This window comes from Nycticebus coucang, chromosome 12 (genome assembly GCF_027406575.1).
Source record: "Nycticebus coucang isolate mNycCou1 chromosome 12, mNycCou1.pri, whole genome shotgun sequence".
Taxonomy (NCBI): Eukaryota; Metazoa; Chordata; class Mammalia; order Primates; family Lorisidae; genus Nycticebus; species Nycticebus coucang.
Genome location: NC_069791.1, coordinates 19,839,755 through 19,860,062, shown reverse-complemented (window position 1 = coordinate 19,860,062; position 20,308 = coordinate 19,839,755). Strand labels below are relative to the sequence as shown.

Sequence of the window (20,308 nt, the reverse complement as noted above, 5' to 3'; positions counted from 1 at the left end):
ATTCTTACATTATTCAGTTGGTAATGGCCTATTTTCTACTTAACAGCACACTAACTTCCTTTTAAGTTATAACTGTTTGGTTTCACAGTATTATCTATCCACTCAGAATTGTTATCACAGGGGAGAGGACTGACTTTGAGAAAGTTACTGTCTTACACATTGATGTATTTTTAAAAGACAATACACTGATATTTAAAAGTGCTTAAGCCACAAGGACTAAAGATATATGGTAGGTACCCAGCTACATTCTTAGAAATAACCACCATTTTCCTTCAGTTGGCCACAGAATTGCTGTGCTTTATGGCCTCATGGTGGTGAGTTGGTTTCATTTACTCATTAGGTACATAACTATTTACACAGCATTCTTTCACTTTGAAGCCTATCTTAGGAAGCCATTTTTAGACAAAAAACTCTCTAAGGAAAGGTTAGGTTTCTGGCCAATGTCAAGTTAGAAAATCTAGTCCAAAAGCTATTTCACATATTTCTAGGCAATGCTCAGAAAAATACTCAGCAGCTCCAGTTATAATCTCTGATGTATTCAATACTGGAGAATTTGTCTAAATTCTGTTTTCCTAGAGACTGTTTTATAAATCTAGTCACTACTTACCTGTCTTTGGTGAGCAGTGATACATTTCTTTAATTTAATTTTTTATTAAAGTAATGTATGTACATACTTTAAGAAATAGTCTTGTCTTTTTATTTATTTATTTTGAGACAGAGTCTTAAACTGTTGCCCTGGGTAGAGTGCTGTGGCATCACAGCTCACAGCAACCTCAAACTCTTGGGCTTAAGTGCCTCAGCCTTCCAAGTAGCTGGGACTACAGGCGCTCACCACGAGAAATATTCTAGTCTTACAAAGAAAAACTATAGGAATACCTATTCTTAATTTCTGCTTCTCAAAAGCATTTATCAAATTCTTTTTGGCCGTTTCTTCTAATATTTACCTCCTTACTTTTAAATAACATCCTTATACTACCCTACCTTAATTTTTTTGGTTTCAGATATTTTCCAATAATTTTTTTTAAAGACAGAATCTCACTGTCACCTTTGGTAGAGTGCTGTAGCATCACCGCTCACAGCACCCTCAAACTCCTGGGCTTAAGTGATTCTTTTGCCTCAGCCTCCTGAACAGCTGGGCCTACAGGCACCGGCCACAATGCCCAGCTAATTTTTAGACACGGAGTCACTCTCTCTTGCTCAGGCTGGTCTTGAACTCCTGAGCTCAAGCAATCCACCTACCCTGGCCTCCTAAGTGCTGGGATTACAGGTGTGAGCCACTGTGCCTGGCCTCCAGTGATTTTTTGTTACTACAGAAGATAGATTTTCTTCTTTATACCACTCTATCTATCCCCTTTGCTACTTTCACTGTCTATATCATCCTTTTCAATGTATCAATACTTGATGCACATATGACAGTGTTATATTTTGACTACAAAGAGTGATCACAGCTGAATCGCATACATTAAGATTACTCTTGTATGGTTTCTTGCTTTTCCTAGGTTTCATAACTGCTTTGTTTTCGCTTTTCCTTTTTTCTGTATTATCTACCATTTAGCTAACTCTACAACAAAAGTATAAATCTCCTCTAGATACACTCAAACACATCAATTCATCCATCAACTTTGTTCTCTGCTCTCTTGGAAAAATACTATCCTTTGTCATGCTGCAAAGTGAACTGGTAACTCTCAGATCTGTCATTTAACAGTCCTTCTGGGACTACACTTTGTCATCATTCTGTTAATCTTTATTTTTTCCTGAATTGGAATACATTCTCTAAATTTCACATTGTTCTTTCCTTTAGTATCTCATTTAGTGAAGAACACACATCCTCCAGCACAACTGAGAAAAGGTAGAAATTAATTTTTGAGCTCTTATGGATTAGAGTGTCTTTATCCTTATTCTGCAATAACATTTGGTAGTTTGGTAGGCTACAGAATTTGAGTTACTGATTATTTTCCCCAGAATTTTCAAGGAATTGCCCTACTGCTCCAACTACTGTTGATGACACTCTCTAGCCCCTAATTTTTTATTATTGGCCTATTTATTTTCTATTAGCTCTAGGATCTTACTACCCTCACATTTCTAGAACTTTGTGAAGTACTTGGTACAAATTCTCTCCTCATTTACTAGGTATTATTTCCATATATATGAATATCTATGCCCTACTAGTCTAAGAAATTTTTCTTTGTATTACTTTTTTTGGTAACTTTCTGCCTTTTGATTTTTCCTTTCTGGAATTTCTTTCTGAAATTTTTTCAGTATTGAATACCTTAAAGGAATACCCTCTGATCTCTTTGATGTTCCATCCTACTAAGATATCTGTTTGTTTTATTCCTGTTGAATTTTTAAATTTCTGCTGTCATATTTTTAATTTCTAAAAGCCTTTTTCTCAATATTTTCAATTTTTATTTGAAAAGCACTTTCTTTTTTTATTTTCACATATACATGTGCTCATTAGGATTCCACTTTTTGCCTTCACAAAATTAAAAAGGCTTAAACTTTAACAACAATAAACAATGTTTAAGATAGGGACCAGAAACAAAAACGTTTAAGATAGGGTCCAGAAATAAAAACCTTGCTAAGAACGAACGAAGACAAATACATTCAGAAAAGAAATCAGACAACTGCTGCAACAAAGTATTAAGCAGTAATAATAATAGTAATGCAAAGAAAGTAACATTCACATTGTCAAATAAGACAATTCTATTATAGAATGCTTTGACGCTGAGGTTCAGTATGGAGTCACCAATTACCTACTTATTACTTTTTTCCTAAGTATCAAAGAATAGACAACTAATATTTATAAATAAAGATAAAAGATAATTTCAAAAAATACATCATGCCAAATCTTATAGACCAGGGGTCCTCAAACTACGGCCTGCGGACCACACGTGGTGGTGCGATTGTATTTGTTCCTGTTTTTTTACTTCAAAATAAGATATATGCAGTGTGCCTAGGAATATGATCATAGCTTTATTTATTTATTTATTTATTTTTTTAGAGACAGAGTCTCACTGTACCGCCCTTGGGTAGAGTGCCGTGGCCTCACACAGCTCATAGCAACCTCCAGCTCCTGGGCTTGAGCGATTCTCTTGCCTCAGCCTCCTGAGCAGCTGGGACTACAGGCGCCCGCCACAGCACCCGGCTATTTTTTTGTTGCAGTTTGGCCGGGGCTGGGTTTGAACCCTCCGTCGGCATATGGGGCCGGCGCCCTACTCACTGAGCCACAGGCGCTGCCCTGATCATAGCTTTTTTGTTTAAACTATAGTCCGGCTCTCCAATGGTCTCAGGGACAGTGACCTGGCTCCCTGTTTAAAAAGTTTGAGGACCCCTGTATATAGACAATAGAAAAAGAAAACTACTTCAAAATCATTCTACTTAATCTGGATACACCTGATATTAAAATTAGAAAAAATATATTATAAAGGGGAAATTACAAACATAATTCACTTATAAATGAGGATGCAGTATCCTGTACCCTACACATATTAATAATTGAAGTAAAAATTAATGTTTAAGTAATGTACTTCAGTCAAAATCAAATCCAATTTTTGTGAGAATTAGTCACTATTTTTTCTTTTTTTTCTTTTCCTTACCCTCACTCCCTCCCTCTTGTGTATAGACATTTTAACAATGTTGATCTTCCCATCCATGAACATGGTATGTTCTTCCATTTGTTAAAGTCCTCTGCTATTTCCTTTCTTAAGTTTCATAATTTTCTTTATAGAGGTCCTTCACCTCTTTTGTTAGGTATATTCCTAAGTATTGCATTTTCTTTGGGGCTATGGTGAAGGGAGTTGTGTCTTTAACTTCTCATCGTGGCTTTTGTTGGCATATACAAAAGCAACTGACCTGTGGACATTGACTTTATATCCTGAAACATTACTGTACTTTTTAATGACTTCCAAGAGTCTTGTGGTTGAGTATTTAGGGTTCTCTAAGTATAAGATCATGTCGTCAGCAAAGAGGGAGAGCTTGACCTCCTCTGCTCCGATATGGATGCCCTTTATTTTCTTGTTTTGTCTAATTGTATTGGTTAGAACTTCCAGCACTATGTTGAATAGTAAAGGTGACAGAGGACAACCCTGTCTGATTCCAGTTCTAAGAGGAAAAGCTTTCAGTTTTACTCCATTCGGTAAAATATTAGCTGTGGGTTTGTCATAGATAGCTTCAATCAGTTTAAGAAATGTACCACCTATGCCCATACTCCTCAGTGTTCTAATTAGAAAAGGATGCTGGATTTTATCGAATGCATTTTCTGCATCTATTGAGAGGATCATATACTCTTTGGTTTAACTTCTGTTAATATGGTGAATAACATTTATAGACTTGAGTATATTAAACCAGCCTTGCATCCCTGGGATGAAACCTACTTGATCATGATGTATGACTTTTTTTTTTTTATTATTTTTTTTTTTTGTAGAGACAGAGTCTCACTTTATGGCCCTCGGTAGAGTGCCGTGGCCTCGCACAGCTCACAGCAACCTCCAACTCCTGGGCTTAAGCGATTCTCTTGCCTCAGCCTCCCGAGTAGCTGGGACTACAGGTGCCCGCCACAACGCCCAGCTAGATGTATGACTGTTTTTGATAAGCTGTAATCTATTGGCTAAGATTTTGTTGAGAATTTTTGCATATATATTCATTAGTGAAATTGGTCTGAAATTCTCCTTTTTAGATGGGTCTTTTCCTGGTTTTGGAATCAGGGTGATGTTTGCTTTATAGAACGTGTTGGGGAGGATTCCTTCCTCCTCAATCTTTTGGAATAATTTCTGCAGTACAGGAATAAGCTGTTCTATGAAGGTTTGATAAAAATCTGGCGTGAAGCCATCCGAACCAGGGCATTTTTTTTGCTGGGAGATTTTTTTATTCTTTCTTTGATCTCAGTGCTTGAAATTGGTCTGTTCAGGAGATCTATTTCATCTGGGGTAAGTCTAGGGAGAGTGTGATTCCAAATATTGATCCATTTCCTTCACATTGTCAAATTTCTGGGCATAAAGTTTCTGGTAGTATTCAGAGATAATCTCTTATATCTCTGTGGCATCTGTTATTTCCCCTTTACCATTTCTGATTGAGGTTTTTGATTTCTAGTTAAACTGGCCAAAGGTTTATCACTTATCTATTTTATTTTTTTCAAAAAACCAACTCCTTGTTTCATTAATTTTCTGAATGATTCTTTTGTTGTCGATTTCATCAATCTCTGATTTAATTTTGGATATTTCTTTTCTTCTGCTGGGTTTATGTTTAGATTTTTCTTCTTTTTCCAGTTCCATCAGATGGCTTGTTTGTTGATACACTCTCTTTCTGTTTTTCAAATGTCGGCTTCTAAAGCAATAAGTTTTCCTCTCAGGACTGCTTTTGCTGTATCCCATAGGTTTTGGTAGCTTGTATCTTCATAGTTGTTATGCTTAAGGAAGTTAATTATTTCCTTTTTTATTTCTTCCTGCATCCAACTGTCATTCAGCATAAAGTTGTTTAACTTCAATGTGTGAGGCTGAACGTTTTTGTTGGAGTTGAGTTCCACCTTTAGTGCCTTGTGATCTGAGAAGATGCAAGGTAGAATTTCAATTCTATTGATTCTGTTGAGGTTTATTTTGTGTACTAGGATATGATCAATTTTGGAGAATCTTCCATGGGACGATGAGAAGAATGTATATTCTTTTATCTTTGGGATGGAGTGTTCTATATATGTCTATGAAGCATAGTTGTTCTACAGTCTCATTTAAATCTTTTTTTTTTTATTGTTGGGGATTTACTGAGGGTACAATAAGCCAGGTTACACTGATTGCAATTGTTAGGTAAAGTCCCTCTTGCAATCATGTCCTGCCCCCATAAAGTGTGACACACACCAAGGCCCCACTCCCCTCCCTCCATCCCTCTTTCTGCTTTTCCTCCCCTCCCATAACCTTGTCATTAATTGTCCTCATATCAAAATTGAGTACATAGGATTCATACTTCTCCATTCTTGTGATGCTTTACTAAGAATAATGTCTTCCACTTCCATCCAGGTTAATACGAAGGATGTAAAATCTCCATTTTTTTTAATAGCTGAATAGTATTCCATGGTATACATATACCACAGCTTGTTAATCCATTCCTGGGTTGGTGGGCATTTAGGCTGTTTCCACATTTTGGCGATTGCAAACTGAGCTGCAATAAACAGTCTAGTACAAGTGTCCTTATGATAAAAGGATTTTTTTCCTTCTGGGTAGATGCCCAGTAATGGGATTGCAGGATCAAATGGGAGGTCTAGCTTGAGTGCTTTGAGGTTTCTCCAAACTTCCTTCCAGAAAGGTTGTACTAGTTTGCAGTCCCACCAGCAGTGTAAAAGTGTTGCCTTCTCTCCAGGTCCACGCCAGCATCTGCACTTTTGAGATTTTGTGGTGGGGTTAGATGATATCTCAGGGTGGTTTTGATTTGCATTTCTCTAATATATAGAGATGATGAACATTTTTTCATGTGTTTGTTAGCCGTTCGTCTGTCATCTTTAGAGAAGGTTCTATTCATGTCTCTTGCCCATTGATATATGGGATTGTTGGCTTTTTTCATGTGGATTAATTTGAGTTCTCTATAGATCCTAGTTATCAAGCTTTTGTCTGATTGAAAATATGCAAATATCCTTTCCCATTGTGTAGGTTGTCTCTTTGCTTTGGTTATTGTCTCCTTAGCTGTACAGAAGCTTTTCAGTTTAATGAAGTCCCATTTGTTCATTTTTGTTGTTGTTGCAATTGTCATGGCAGTCTTCTTCATGAAGTCTTTCCCCAGGCCAATATCTTCCAGTGTTTTTCCTATGCTTTCTTGGAGGATTTTTATTGTTTCATGCCTTAAATTTAAGTCCTTTATCCATCTTGAATCAATTTTTGTGAGTGGGGAAAGGTGTGGGTCCAGTTTCAGTCTTTTACATGTAGACATCCAGTTCTCCCAACACCATTTATTGAATAGGGAGTCTTTCCCCCAAGGTATGTTCTTGTAAATCTTTAGTATCTTTATTTAATTTCTGTTTAGAGGATCTGTCCATCTCTGAGAGAGAGGTGTTGAAGTCCCCTGTTATTATGGTGTTATAGGATATTATATTGCTCAGACTAAGCAAGGTCTGTTTCAAGAATCTGGGAGCATTTAAGTTGGGTGCATAAATATTTATAATTGAAATATCTTCTTGTTGTAATTTTCCCTTGACCAATATGAAGTGACCATCATTGTCTTTTTTGACTTTGGTTGCTTTAAATCCACATGTATCTGAAAATAGGAGTGCAACCCCTCTTTTCTTCTGAATTCCGTTTGCCTGAAAAATTTACTACCAACCCTTACTCCAAGTTTTAATTTGTCTTTTGATGTGAGGCGTGTTTCCTGCAGACAGCAAATAGATGGCTTGTGTTTTTTAATCCAATCAGCCAATCTATGCCTCTTCAGTGGGGAATTCAAGCCATGGACATTTACTGAGATAATTGATAAGTGTGGTAGTGATCTATTCATCTTATTTTGTCAAAGTCCATTGCTTGGTTTTGTCTTTTACATCACTGTGGAAACTAGGTTCTGTCCTTTTATTTCTGGATGTTTACTTTGCTGAAGGCCCACTGTGATGGTCAGCGTGTAGAACAGGTTGAAGTATTTCCTGTAAAGCCGGTCTTGTGGCAAATTTCCTCAATGTTTGCATATCAATAAAAGATTTAATTTCTCCATCAATTTTAAACCTTAACTTAGCAGGATATAGAATTCTGGGCTGGAAATTGTTCTGTTTAAGGAAATTAAAGATAGATGACAATTGTCTTCTGGCTTGAAAAGTTTCCTTAGAGATGTCTGCAGTCACCCTGATAGGTTTGCCCCTATAGGTCAGTTGGTGCTTACTCCTGGCAGCTTGCCAAATCTTTTCTTTTGTCCTGACTTTAGTTTCATCACAATGTGCCTTGGAGAAGCCCTATTTGAGTTGAGGCAACCAGGGGACCAATATACCTCTGAAAGGAGTATGTCAAAATCTTTGGTGATATTTGAAAAGTTTTCAAAACGTAAAAGCCTTTCTTACATTACTGATACAATTATCCTTTTATCACTAAAAATATTAAATTTTGTAAAATTGACCCCCATTTCCCAGCATTGGGATTATCCCATCAGGTTCCTCTTGTTTCTGTTTTGATCTCAACTATGTTGATCTCCCCAAATATTTAATGATCATTGTTTGTGGGACATTAAAATACTGATCAAAAATGGTGCGGATGGGTGCATGGTCAGAGCCTTTCAACTAATGAGTTTCACTGTAAGGCGATCAAGTGGGTATCTGGCTATTTTGCTAGGAGAACCCCAAATGGCATTATCCCCCAGTTTTTTCTTTTGGGCAAGCCAGTATCCCAGAATGTATGTACCTCCTACTTACTATTTGGGGAATAAAATAAAACTGCCAGTGCTTTGGGAAATGATCATGGGTAGAAGACTAAATGACTCACCATTTGACTTAACTTCCCTTCACTACTCTGTTGTTTCTTCTACCCTCACTTACGTTAAAGAGTTTAATATGGTTAATGCACTTCTCTAGCCAGTAAACCTCCAGTCTTTGGGCAGTCCCCTTCCTCTAGCCTGGGTCAGACAGGAATCTGCAGGATAAACTAGTTCTCTAAAAAATTTTAACTAATTATGTTTTATGGCACCATCACATATCCCTCCCATCAGAAATAATGGAGGCCTCCAAACCTGAGACTTTATAAGGTTTGCTGATATGTGAACTTCATTCATAACTCCACTCACCTCACTCTATTGCCCCAGGCAGTGATGCTTTGGCATCATCCTAGCTCACAGCACCCTCAAACTCCTGGGCTCATGCCTCCCTAGTAGCTGGGACTACAGGTCCCCATCACAACACCCAGCTGTTTTTTTTTTTTTCTATTTTTTAGTAGAGATGGGGTCTGACTCTTGCTCAAACTGGTCTCAAACTCCTGAAGTCAAAGGATCCTCCCACCTTAGCCTCCCATTTTTTAAAACTCTTACAATTTGTCTTGTGGTCAATAAGACAAAATAAATGAGTTGTTAAGATTTCTTAAGTATAGGTTTGGAGGGTTGGGGATGGGTAGATGCTATGGCATATTTGGAATACTTATTTACTTATTTATTTTTTTTTTTTGTAGAGACAGAGTCTCACTGTACCGCCCTCGGGTAGAGTGCCGTGGCGTCACACGGCTCACAGCAACCTCTAACTCTTGGGCTTACGCGATTCTCTTGCCTCAGCCTCCCGAGTAGCTGGGACTACAGGTGCCCGCCACAACGCCCGGCTATTTTTTGGTTGCAGTTTGGCCAGGGCTGGGTTTGAACCCGCCACCCTCGGCATATGGGGCTGGCGCCCTACCGACTGAGCTACAGGCACCGCCCTATTTACTTATTTTTTGAGACAGAGTTTCACTTTCTTGTAGAGTGCCTTGGTGTCATAGTTCACAGCAACCTCAAACTTGTGGGAACAAGAGATTCTCTTGCATCAGCCTCCAGAGTAGCTGGGACTACAGATGCCTGCTACAATGCCTGGCTATTTTTAGAGACGGGGTCTCACTCTTGCTCAGGCTGGTATCAAACTAGTGAGCTCAATAGATCCACCTGTCGTGGCCTCCCAGAGTGCTGGGATTACAGGCATGAGTCACTGAACTCGGCCCCGTATTTGGTGTTATTTACCTCCATTAAGGAAAACTGTTCATTGTCTAGTTGTTTCTCCTTTTATGTTGCTATGGCCGTTGCTAATCACTGCCTAAATCCATTAATCATTAGAGCTTACTAAATGCCAACATTCAAATTGGTAATCTTTTCTTCAATTATTTGCTGAAATATTTCTTTAAAAAGAAAACAAACTTCCTTTTATACCTGTTCCATTATCCTAACATATACTTTGTAGTTTATGAAACGCAAAAGAGATGCTTGATTTTCCCTTTCATTTATCAGTTTTCAAACTAATTTCCCTTCTCCAGCAAAAGAGACCAATTATTTGTTTGCTTACAAAATATGATGAACTCAAGGACTTAAGCATATTTAATGGGTTTTAGAAATATCTTTCTGATGGTTGAATTGTCCCATTTTTAGTTAGAGCCCAATCATCAATCATTGATTCCTGAATCTTTTTGTTACAATCCTAGTAGTCTTTGTTAGCATCCTTGCTTTCTGTTAGAAAAAATTTTCTAGGCACATCTTAACTATCTCAAATCTGAATCAGCCCCTTTTCTTCAAGGTGCTTAGTTCTTTTACTGATAAACAATATTTAGAGAAAACAATCCGGGCACCAGAAGTAGGTCACAGTATTCTCCACGTTCTTTTGGACCTTGTAGTGGGGGTTGAACAGTATCCTCTCAAAATTCACATCTACCTAAAACCTCCAAATATGGCCTTATTTAAAAATGGAGTCTTTACAATCCAATTAAGAAAAGGACTAATAAAAATATAAATAAAAATAATAAAAAAAAAGAAAAAGAAAAGAATTAATATGAGATCATGGTGGATTAGGATGAGCCGTAAGTCCAATACGATGGCCTTTATAAGAGACCAGAAAAGAAGGCCAAATGAAGATGGCGGTAGAGATTGAAGAAATATAGCACAAACAAGGAAAGCAAAGGATTGTTGGGAGCCAGCAGAAATTACGAAGAAGGAAGGAGGACCCTTCCATAAAACTTTCAGAAGGAAGCATGGGCCTGATAACACCTTGCCTTCAGAATTCTAGCTTCCAGAATAGTAAGAGAACAAATTTCTTTTGTTTCAAGCTACCACAGTTTTGGTTATCTGTTGTAGCAGCTCTAGGAAATTAATACAGATCTAACTACGTGTTTTTTTGTTTTTAAATGAAATCGGAAATAAAAATGAATAGACTGTTCAACCACTGTAACTTGACCAGCCAAGGGACTGTAACAGACTGGTCAACATACATAAGTGGTCAAGAAATACACCTATTGTATTGATCTGTACATGTGTGCATTTCTGGTCCATGAAAATTAGGTCAACTTAAGGAGGTGGTTGGGGGAGGCGCCTGTGGCTCAGTCGGTAAGGCGCCGGCCCCATATACTGAGGGTGGCGGGTTCAAACCCGGTCCCGGCCAAACTGCAAACAAAAAAAAGCTGCGCGTTGTGGTGGGTGCCTGTAGTCCCAGCTACTCGGGAGGCTGAGGCAAGAGAATCGCTTAAGCCCAGGAGTTGGAGGTTGCTGTGAGCTGTGTGAGGCCACGGCACTCTACCGAGGGCCATAAAGTGAGACTCTGTCTCTACCAAAAAAAAAAAAAAAAAAGAGGAGGTGGTTAACTACAGATGTTCTACTATAACGAAAAATAAATTCGGGCGGCGCTGTGGCTCAATGAGTAGGGCCCTGGCCCCATATATCAAGGGTAGCGGGTTCAAACCCAGCCCCAGCCAAACTGCAACAACAACAACAACAAAAAAAAATAGCTGGGCATTGTGGCAGGCGCCTGTAGTCCCAGCTACTTGGGAGGCTGAGGCAAGAGAATCGCCTAAGCCCAAGAGCTGGAGGTTGCAGTGAGCAGTGTAATGCACAGCACTCTATTGAGGGTGACAAAGTGAGACTCTGTCTCAAAAAAAGAAAAAGAAATTGGTTAAGGTATTCCTAAAATTTCTTTACATGTGAATGAATCCAACTTTTTCAAATTACACTACTTTTCAACTCTTACATTCGTCAATGTCTATTTTATCCCATGATGTCATCCTCTGTGCTATCAAGAACAGTGGTGAGCGGCGCCTGTGGCTCAGTCAGTAAGGTGCCGGCCCCATATACCGAGGGTGGCAGGTTCAAACCCAGCCTCGGCTGAACTGCAACCAAAAAAAATAGAGTGGGTGTTGTGGCAGGCGCCTGTAGTCCCAGCTACTCGGGAGGCTGAGGCAGGAGAATCGCTTAAGCCCGGGAGTTGGAGGTTGCTGTGAGCTGTGTGAGGCCACGGCACTCTACCGAGGGCCATAAAGTGAGACTCTGTCTCTACAAAAAAAAAAAGAAAGAACAGTGGTGATTTCTTCAGAAAATTCATAAAAGAACTAAATCATTGACACTAGACTAATACCAGGTCTACAATTAAATATATAGAATTTACCAATTTTGACTTTCTGGGGAAAGCAGAAGCACCCTAGTGTTCTCCCAATACCTTCCACTCTCAAATAGGGCTGTAGGGGTTAGAAGAATGCCACAATTATCTATGGATTTTCTTCCAAGCTTTTAAATTTTTCAAATGTAATGATAGCACTTTGTCCCCTCACACATTTGTAGGCAGTGACAACTATGGAGCTGCTTGTTGTCATACAGCACAAATAACACATTGTATTCCAACAAAAAAACTTAATGGAGTCCATTTGCAAAGTATTACTTCTTATGATACAATATACAGAAAATTTAGCTTTGTTGGTCAAAACTCTCTATGATCTTAATCTTCCTTCTTGGTCTTATTTATGGTCATGATGGTCTTAAAACACTTTTGCATGAACTTCAAGAGGAGAAAAATGACAACTAGAAGAAACCATCTACTTAACTTAGGAGTCAAGCATAAATAAACACATATCAACATAAATCGGTCACCACTAAAATAACCTGAAAATGAATAGATCTTATTTATGTTAATGTTAATAACCTCCGAATGGACACGCAAAATCCACATTTCTTCAAAGCATCTCTACTTAGGTTGTAGAGCAGATATCTTATGTGTTCAAAAAAAGAATTTCTCTGCCCATCTTTATGGAAGAATAACTGGCAAAAATTATATACATTTAAGATATATAACTTAATGTCCTAAAATATGTATACCCAATGAAAATGATTATCACAATCAAACTAACATATCTATCACTTTACAGTTTTTTTTAGTAAGAACATTTAAGACCCATCCTCCTAACAAATTTCAAGTATACAATATAGTGTTGCTAACCACATTCACACTGCTCTAACATCTGTACTGTAGGTCTCCAGAATTCATTCATCTTACATAAGTGAACCTTTGTACCCTTTGACAAATATCTCCGTTTCCCCCCTTCCTCCCGCAACCATCATTCTGTACTCCAACAAAGGAATCTTGAGGGCGTTTTCCCCATCTATCTGCTTTCCCCATCTCAGCAACTGGCAGCTCCCATTTTACCAATTGCTCAGATCAAGACACTGGAATCAGTCTTGATCTCCCTCTTTTTGGGGGGTGGGGGGAGACAGAGTCTTACTATGTCACCCTCGGTAGAGTGCCATGGCATCACAGGTCACAGAAACCTCAAACTCCTGGGCATGCCTCAGCCTCCCAAGTAGCTGGGACTACAGGTGCCGGCCACAATGCCCTGCTTTTTTTTTTTTTTGTAGTTGTCATTGTTGTCTGGCTGGCCTGGGCCGGGTTGGAACCTACCAGCCAGTACATGTGGCTGGCACCGTAACCACTGTGCTACAGGCGCCGAGCCTGATCTCCCTCTTTTTTTATACCCTACATCCAATCTGTTAGCAAATCCTGTTAGTTTTACCTTTGAAATACGATATGGTTGATGCTGAACAACATTGATTTGAACTGCATGGGTCCATTTTAAGTTCATTTCTCAATAAAAGGTACACTAAGTGTGCCTGCCTCTTCCATCTCTGCCACCTCTGAAACAGCAAAACCAATCCTAACTTCTTCCTCAACCAACTCAACATGAAGAAAATGAGAATAAAGACCTTTATTATGATCCACTTCTACTCAACAAAGAGTAAATATCTTTCCTATTCCCTATTACTTTTGTAATGACATTTTCTTTTCTCCCAATTACTTTAAGAATACAGTATATAATACATACAACACACACATTATGTGTTAATTGACTGTTTATGTTATCTGTAAGGCTTCCCATCAACAGAAAGCTATTAGTAATCAAGTTTTCAGAGAGTCAAAAGTTAAAATACACTGACTTTCGACTGAACAGAAGTCAGTGGCTCTAACCCCTGAAGCATTCAAAGGTCAACTGCAGATACACACCTGAACCACTTATCACCTCCACTAATATCTAGTTGGCCCAAGCCACTACAATTTGTGGTCCAGAAACAAGCCACGGAACTAGTCAATCTCGACTTCTATTCTTACTCTCCTAAGGTGTTCTTCCCTTAATAGCCAGACTAGTCCTTAAAAATGCATCAGATCAGGGCCGGGGAAGGTGGCTCACGCCTTCCTAGCACTCTGGGAGGCCGAGGCAGGTGGATTGACTGAGCTCACGAGTTTAAGACAAGCCTGAGCAAGAGCGAGACCTTGTCTCTGGAAAAAAAAAAAAAAAAAAAACAAATATCAGGGAGTTGCGGTAGGTGCCTGTAGTCCCAGCTACTTAAGAGGCTGAGGCAAGAGAATGGCTTGAGCCCAAGAGTTTGAGGTTGCTGTGATCTATGACCCCATGGCATTCTACCCAGGGTGACAAAGTGAGACTCTGCCTCAAAAAAAAAAAAAAAAAAAAAAAAAAAAAAGGCGTCACATCATGCTACCCCTGAAAACCCTTTCACTTCACATGGTCCTAAATGACCTTCCTCCCAGTATTAACTCATTCTTCTTCCTCCACCTACCTAACTCATTCTAGCCACACTAAACTCCTTACTGTTCCTTGCACATATCAAAAATACTCCTATCTGAGGGCTCTGACACTTGCTGAGACAACCTTCCCTTGCTTGGACACTCTTCCCTGAAACATCTTCATGGCTTAATTCCTTACTTCTTAACGGTCAGTGCTCAACTACATCTTTATCTAAGAGGCTTTCCCTGACCCTTTATATAAAATAATCTTCTCCACCTTTAGCCTTTTACTCATTTTTATTCTTTAAAGCAGCGGTTCTCAACCTGTGGGTTGTGACCCACAGGAACTGTATTAAAGGGCCACGGCATTAGGAAGGTTGAAAACTACTGCTTTAAAGCATTTAAAACATATCACCACCTGTCTTATAATTTAATATTTATCTTTTTATTGTCCACAAAACGATATTCTTTATTGGCAAGCACTTTGTTGCTTCTGTTTACTACTATATCCCTGAGAGTCTAGAACTGTGCTTGGCATACATAGTAAGTACTTGCTGAACCAATGAGTTATCTCAATTCTTTCTTGTATCTCCAATTACAAACATCTAATACCAGGTGTATGTTCAGTTTAGATCTAAAATTTAAACCCAAATAATTTTGATAGCTAAGTATAAGCTATTTCAATCAGGTAAACAATCTATTTCAATACTGACATAAAAACTGGCCATTTAATTTAGCCTTATTAAATTCTCTAAGAGCAACATCATAGGAAAACTAATCAAGTGGATAATACAGTAGCTTCCCCCCATCTGTGGTTTCACTTTCTACAGTTTTAATTACCTGTGGTCAACCATGGTCTGAAAATATTAAATGAAAAATTCCAGAAATAAACAATTCATGAGTTATATAAACTGCACATTGTTCTGCATAGCATGAAACCTTGCATTGTCCCCCATCTTCATCATAAGAAGTGTGAGCCAAAATATTGTGAAACAGAGAAACCACATTCACCACGTAACTTTTAGTATAGTGTATTCTAAGTGTTCTATTTATTACTAGTTGTTAATCTTTTACTGTGCCATGTTTATAAATTAAACATTATCATAGGTATGTATGCATAGGAAAACACATAACAGAGTTTAGTACTATCTCTGGTTTCAGGCATTCACAGGGGAGTTGGAACATATCACCCATGAACAAGGGGTGATACTACACCCAGTTCCCTTCAAATCCGTTCAGACTGGTTTTTATAAGGGACGTGCTCATAACTAATCTAGAAATCAGCACTCTTGTGTTGATTACTTACAAAGTATAATGAGTGTTTTTGCTTTTTCTAAACCAAACAAATGACTTCATAACTTTAAACATCTTAAGTAAACATGGCATTAAGTTATAGGTTTTGGACAATGTTAATCTTCTGATAGTGGATGAGTTTTTTATTAAAGAATTATAATTTTAAATTAGCTATCTAATCTTAAATTGGCTTGGGATGGTCATTAAAAATCTGTTTATAAAGCAAGACTCTGTCTCAAAAAAATCTATTTAATATTTCACATTATAAACAGTAAAACAAAGTATCACATCAGAATGGTTCACAGATTCTTACCTAGGACATACACTATGGCTTCAAGATCTGCCCATGCTTCACTCTCCAAAAATAAGCCCAGGCAGGAGATACACATACTTAAAGAAAATTACAGTGGTCTTAAAACTAAGATCAGTATATTGAGAGTGGGTCAGATTATGTAGGGAAAATCTGTACCATCATTTAATTTTCCTTAGCAGAAATTTTACATGAGATCCTAGAGTTGGCAAGCAAAGCTATTCATAAAAAAGGATGCTAACCTACAGCTATGACATAAAAAGCGAGCCTGTTACCATATCTAAGGTTAATAAAAATGTTTTAACCACGGAATTCCAAAAATCAAAACAAACAAATTATAATTTCACATTAATTGTGAATTGTCGAAGTTAGAACATTTGTTAATCTGTAATCTGGTAACCTGAGAGATCATGTTAATTCAAATCAGAAAAACAGAAACAAAAAACTAGTCAAATTTCATATTCATAATGTATTAAAAACTGAAGTTAACTAGAGCTGGAACATATTCTTCTTAGCAAAGTATCTCAAGAATGGAAGAAAAAATATCTAGTGTACTCAGTCTTACTATGAAACCAATTTATAGCTTTCATATGAAAGCTATAACCCAATCATAGCCCAAGAATATGAGGAAAGGGGATAGGGAGGAAGGGGGAGGACAGGTGGAGGGAGGGTAATTGGTGTGACCACACCTACAGTACATCTTACAAGGGTATGTGTGAAATTTACTAGGTGTAGAAGATAAATGTCTTAACACAATAACTAAGAAAATGCCAGGAAGGCTATGTTAACCAGTTTGATGAAAACAGTTCAAATCGTGTATAAAAACAGCACACTGTACCCCATGATTACATTAACGTACACAGCTATTTAATTTTTAAAAAATGAAGTTATTTACCTACTAAAATAATGAATCCATTCACTGTTTCACAATTCATTAATTCAATAGTTTTTTTCTTTTTTTTGAAACAGAGTCTCACTTTGTCACCCTCAGTAGAGTGCCATAGCATCACAGCTCACAGCAACCTCAAACTCTTGGGCTCAAGCGATTCACTTGCTTCAGCCTCCCAAGTAGCTGGGACTATAGGTGCTACCACAGTACCCAGCTATTTTTAGACGAGGTCTCACTCTGGCTCAGGCTGGTCTCAAACCTGTGAGCTCAGGCAATCCACCTGCCTTAGCCTCCCAGAGTGCTAAGATTTACAGGCATGAGCCAGGGTGCCAGGCCAATTCAATAGTTTTACACACACACAAATTCTCTGTAACCTAGTCTGGAAAATAAACACCTACCTCCTAATTACAAATGAATCATAATAAGGTGTTCTCTAACACAGAATAAACAGTCTGAATCTCAAGGAGAAGTCACAAAGGACTACATTTTACTCAAGCCCTGCTACAAAATCTTCCTGTATTAAGAGAATCATCTACTAGAAAAAAAATAAAAGACAGGTATATTTAACAGCTCAGGTAGGTAAGTATGTTGGAGATGTTTTATTTCCAAAGTTTCTAATTAGAAGTGTGGATAAAAGCCAAATCACAACTGCCTCTGGGCATCACAAATTAGTTGCTTGCTGTCACAAACTTCCCTCTGGCTTCCTAGAGTTATTGGCCCACAGGTATTTATTTCATCATCCATAAGGACTTCTGCACTAATGAATGAAGACCACAGTGTAAGTTGCTAAATACCAAGTAAACTGTCAAACACACACATACTCCCCTCTCTCCAAGCTGAGCAAAAAGAAGAAAAAAGCAGGGACACTAAAAGAGCAGAGAACATTATAAATGATTTCATGAAAACAAAATTTATGTAGGACTTACCATACAATGTACAGAGCTCAGAAGACTATTTTCCAAACCAAAATGCTACTCATAAAAACTCTGGCACAACATTAAATTAAAAAACAAAAAAAGGTAGAACACATAAGCAAAAAGTCACTTACTATGTATCATCTTTAAGCCATAAAATTTTGCACTTAATAGATCTTCTCTTATGATGGCTTTTTTTCTGTAAACATCAATAAAGAGGTGAAATAATTAAAACTGTCATTTTGCTCATATATTTTCAATTCACTGTCCATCAAAATGAAATCAATTATGCCCTGATTTATTAACCATCTTCAAAGTCAGGTAAACGGTGTAATATTCTCACAGACTCCCATGAGACATTAGAATGTCAGGCTAGATTTAAATATTCAGTGAACAAGTTGTATCATATTGGTCTTTAAAAATTAATCTTGGGCTCGGCACCCATAGCTCAGTGGTTAGGACGCTGGCCACAAACACCGGGGCTGGTGGGTTTGAACCGGCTGGGCCTGCTAAGCAACAATGACAACTACAACAAAAAAATGGCCAGACATTGTGATGAGCGCCTATAGTCCCAGCAACTTGGGAAGCTGAGACAAGAGAATCACTCAAACGCAGGAGTTTGAGGTTGCTGTGAGCTGTGACGTCATAGCACTCCACCAAGGGCAACATAATGAGACTGTCTCAAAAAAAAAAAAAAAAAAAAAATTAATCTTGGCTTGGCATCGTAGCTCCTGCTTGCCATCCCAGCACTATGGAAGATCAAAGTGGGAAGACTTTGTGGCTTAAGGCCACAAGTTGAAGACCAGCCTAGACAACATAACAAAACTCAGTCTCTATAAAACTTAAAAAAAAACAGTTAAAATAAAAAAAAATTGTTTTTCTTGCAGTTTTTTTTTTTTTTTTGGCTGGGGCTGGGCTTGAACCTGCCACCTCTGGCACATGGGGCCAGCGCCCTACTCCTTCGAGCCACAGGCGCCACCCTAAAATTAAAAATTTTTTAAATTAAAAAGTCCCAGCTACTTATAAAGCTGAGATGGGAGGACTGTTTGAACCCAGGAGTTCAAGGCTGCAGTGAGCTATACGATCACTTTACTGCACTCCAGCCAGGGTGACAGAATGAGAGTCTGTCTCTAAAGAATATCCTGTAAAATCACACAGCTGACCCATTTTCCTCTTTGAGAGAAACTGTTAAGAGTATGACTTAGCAGGCAAAAGTAAATCATTATTTTGCTTCTGTTATTTCCCTATGCCACCCCCTGTGACAAATCTCTGGGAAAATGCAGTTAAACATGTGGACTATTTCAGTTATGTTAGCCCGAAATAACAGAGATGAGCCTTACACGTCATTCAGTGATAACCTCTGCACTCTCAGCAAGAACCAAGAGAATTGGGTAATTTTGAGGAGGCACAACAATGCATGTTCTTGACACTGTCACAGTGATATAAGTTGTATCAAGAATGAGCCTACCAAAAGATATTTCCACACCACCCCTGGGAAAAGTATGCTACTAACCACTGTGCAAACATAAATGCAAGAACTAAAGGTGGTTCAGAAATAGTTATAAAATTTGTTCCAATACAGTTATTAACTCTGGGGCTCATCTGTAAGCTCTTGAAGTGGTGTTCCACATTTATTTTGAAATTATATACAAAGTGTTATGTGTGCAAACATGTATTCTTCTAGCAAGAATTCTTCACATTCTCAATGAAATCCATAACTACTCCAAAGTTAGGATCTAAGGAGCTACAATGTTATAAATTAGTAACAGGTTCAATAAATCTCAGTGACTACTGACAACTGTTTTAGTAATTAAATAAATTTACTATTAAGAAATTAGCATGAGGATGAGGCGGGTGGATTGCCTGAACTCAGGATCAGCCTGAACCAGAGTGAGACCCCATCTCTAAAAATAACCAGATGCTGTGGTGGGCACCATAGTCCCAGCTACTTGGGAGGCTGAGACAAGAGGATCACTTGAGCCCAGGAGTTTGAGGTTGCTGTGAACTATGATGCCACAGCACTCTATGGATGGCCACAAAGTGAGACTGTCTCAAAAAAAAAAAATTAGGGGCGGCGCCTGTGGCTCAGTGGGTAAGGCGTTGGCCTCATATACTGAGGGTGGCGGGTTCAAACCCGGCCCCGGCCAAATTGCAACAACAAAAAAAATTAGTATTCTGGTAAAATGTAATTAATTATGAATCTGACAATATATTAACTTAAAACTATAACTTCTGGATGGCTCTAAATATATTTCAGATCAAAATGGACTTATGTTTTAAATATATTAGAACTTAAGTTATTTTCAAGATTAATTAATAAGTTAATTTCCAGGATCCTACCTATATTCAATTTAGTTCAAAAAATATTAAAAATATTTATAAAACTGAGGAACTAAGCACTGTATTTCTAGGAAATTATGTTAAAATAGGGCAATTGTTTTAACAACAATTAA

At 38.1% G+C, this 20,308-nt stretch overlaps 1 protein-coding gene across 4 annotated transcripts in view; it reads right to left on the bottom strand.

The window, feature by feature from the left end:
• SCAF11 (SR-related CTD associated factor 11) overlaps positions 1 to 20,308 on the bottom strand; it is a 79,991-nt gene that overhangs the window by 14,594 nt on the left and 45,089 nt on the right. For all 4 annotated transcript variants that reach the window (XM_053555598.1, XM_053555597.1, XM_053555599.1 and 1 more), the window contains one exon: positions 17,990 to 18,054. In XM_053555598.1, coding sequence (XP_053411573.1) covers positions 17,990 to 18,054 — 65 coding nt within the window. The remainder of the gene's footprint in view (positions 1 to 17,989; positions 18,055 to 20,308) is intronic.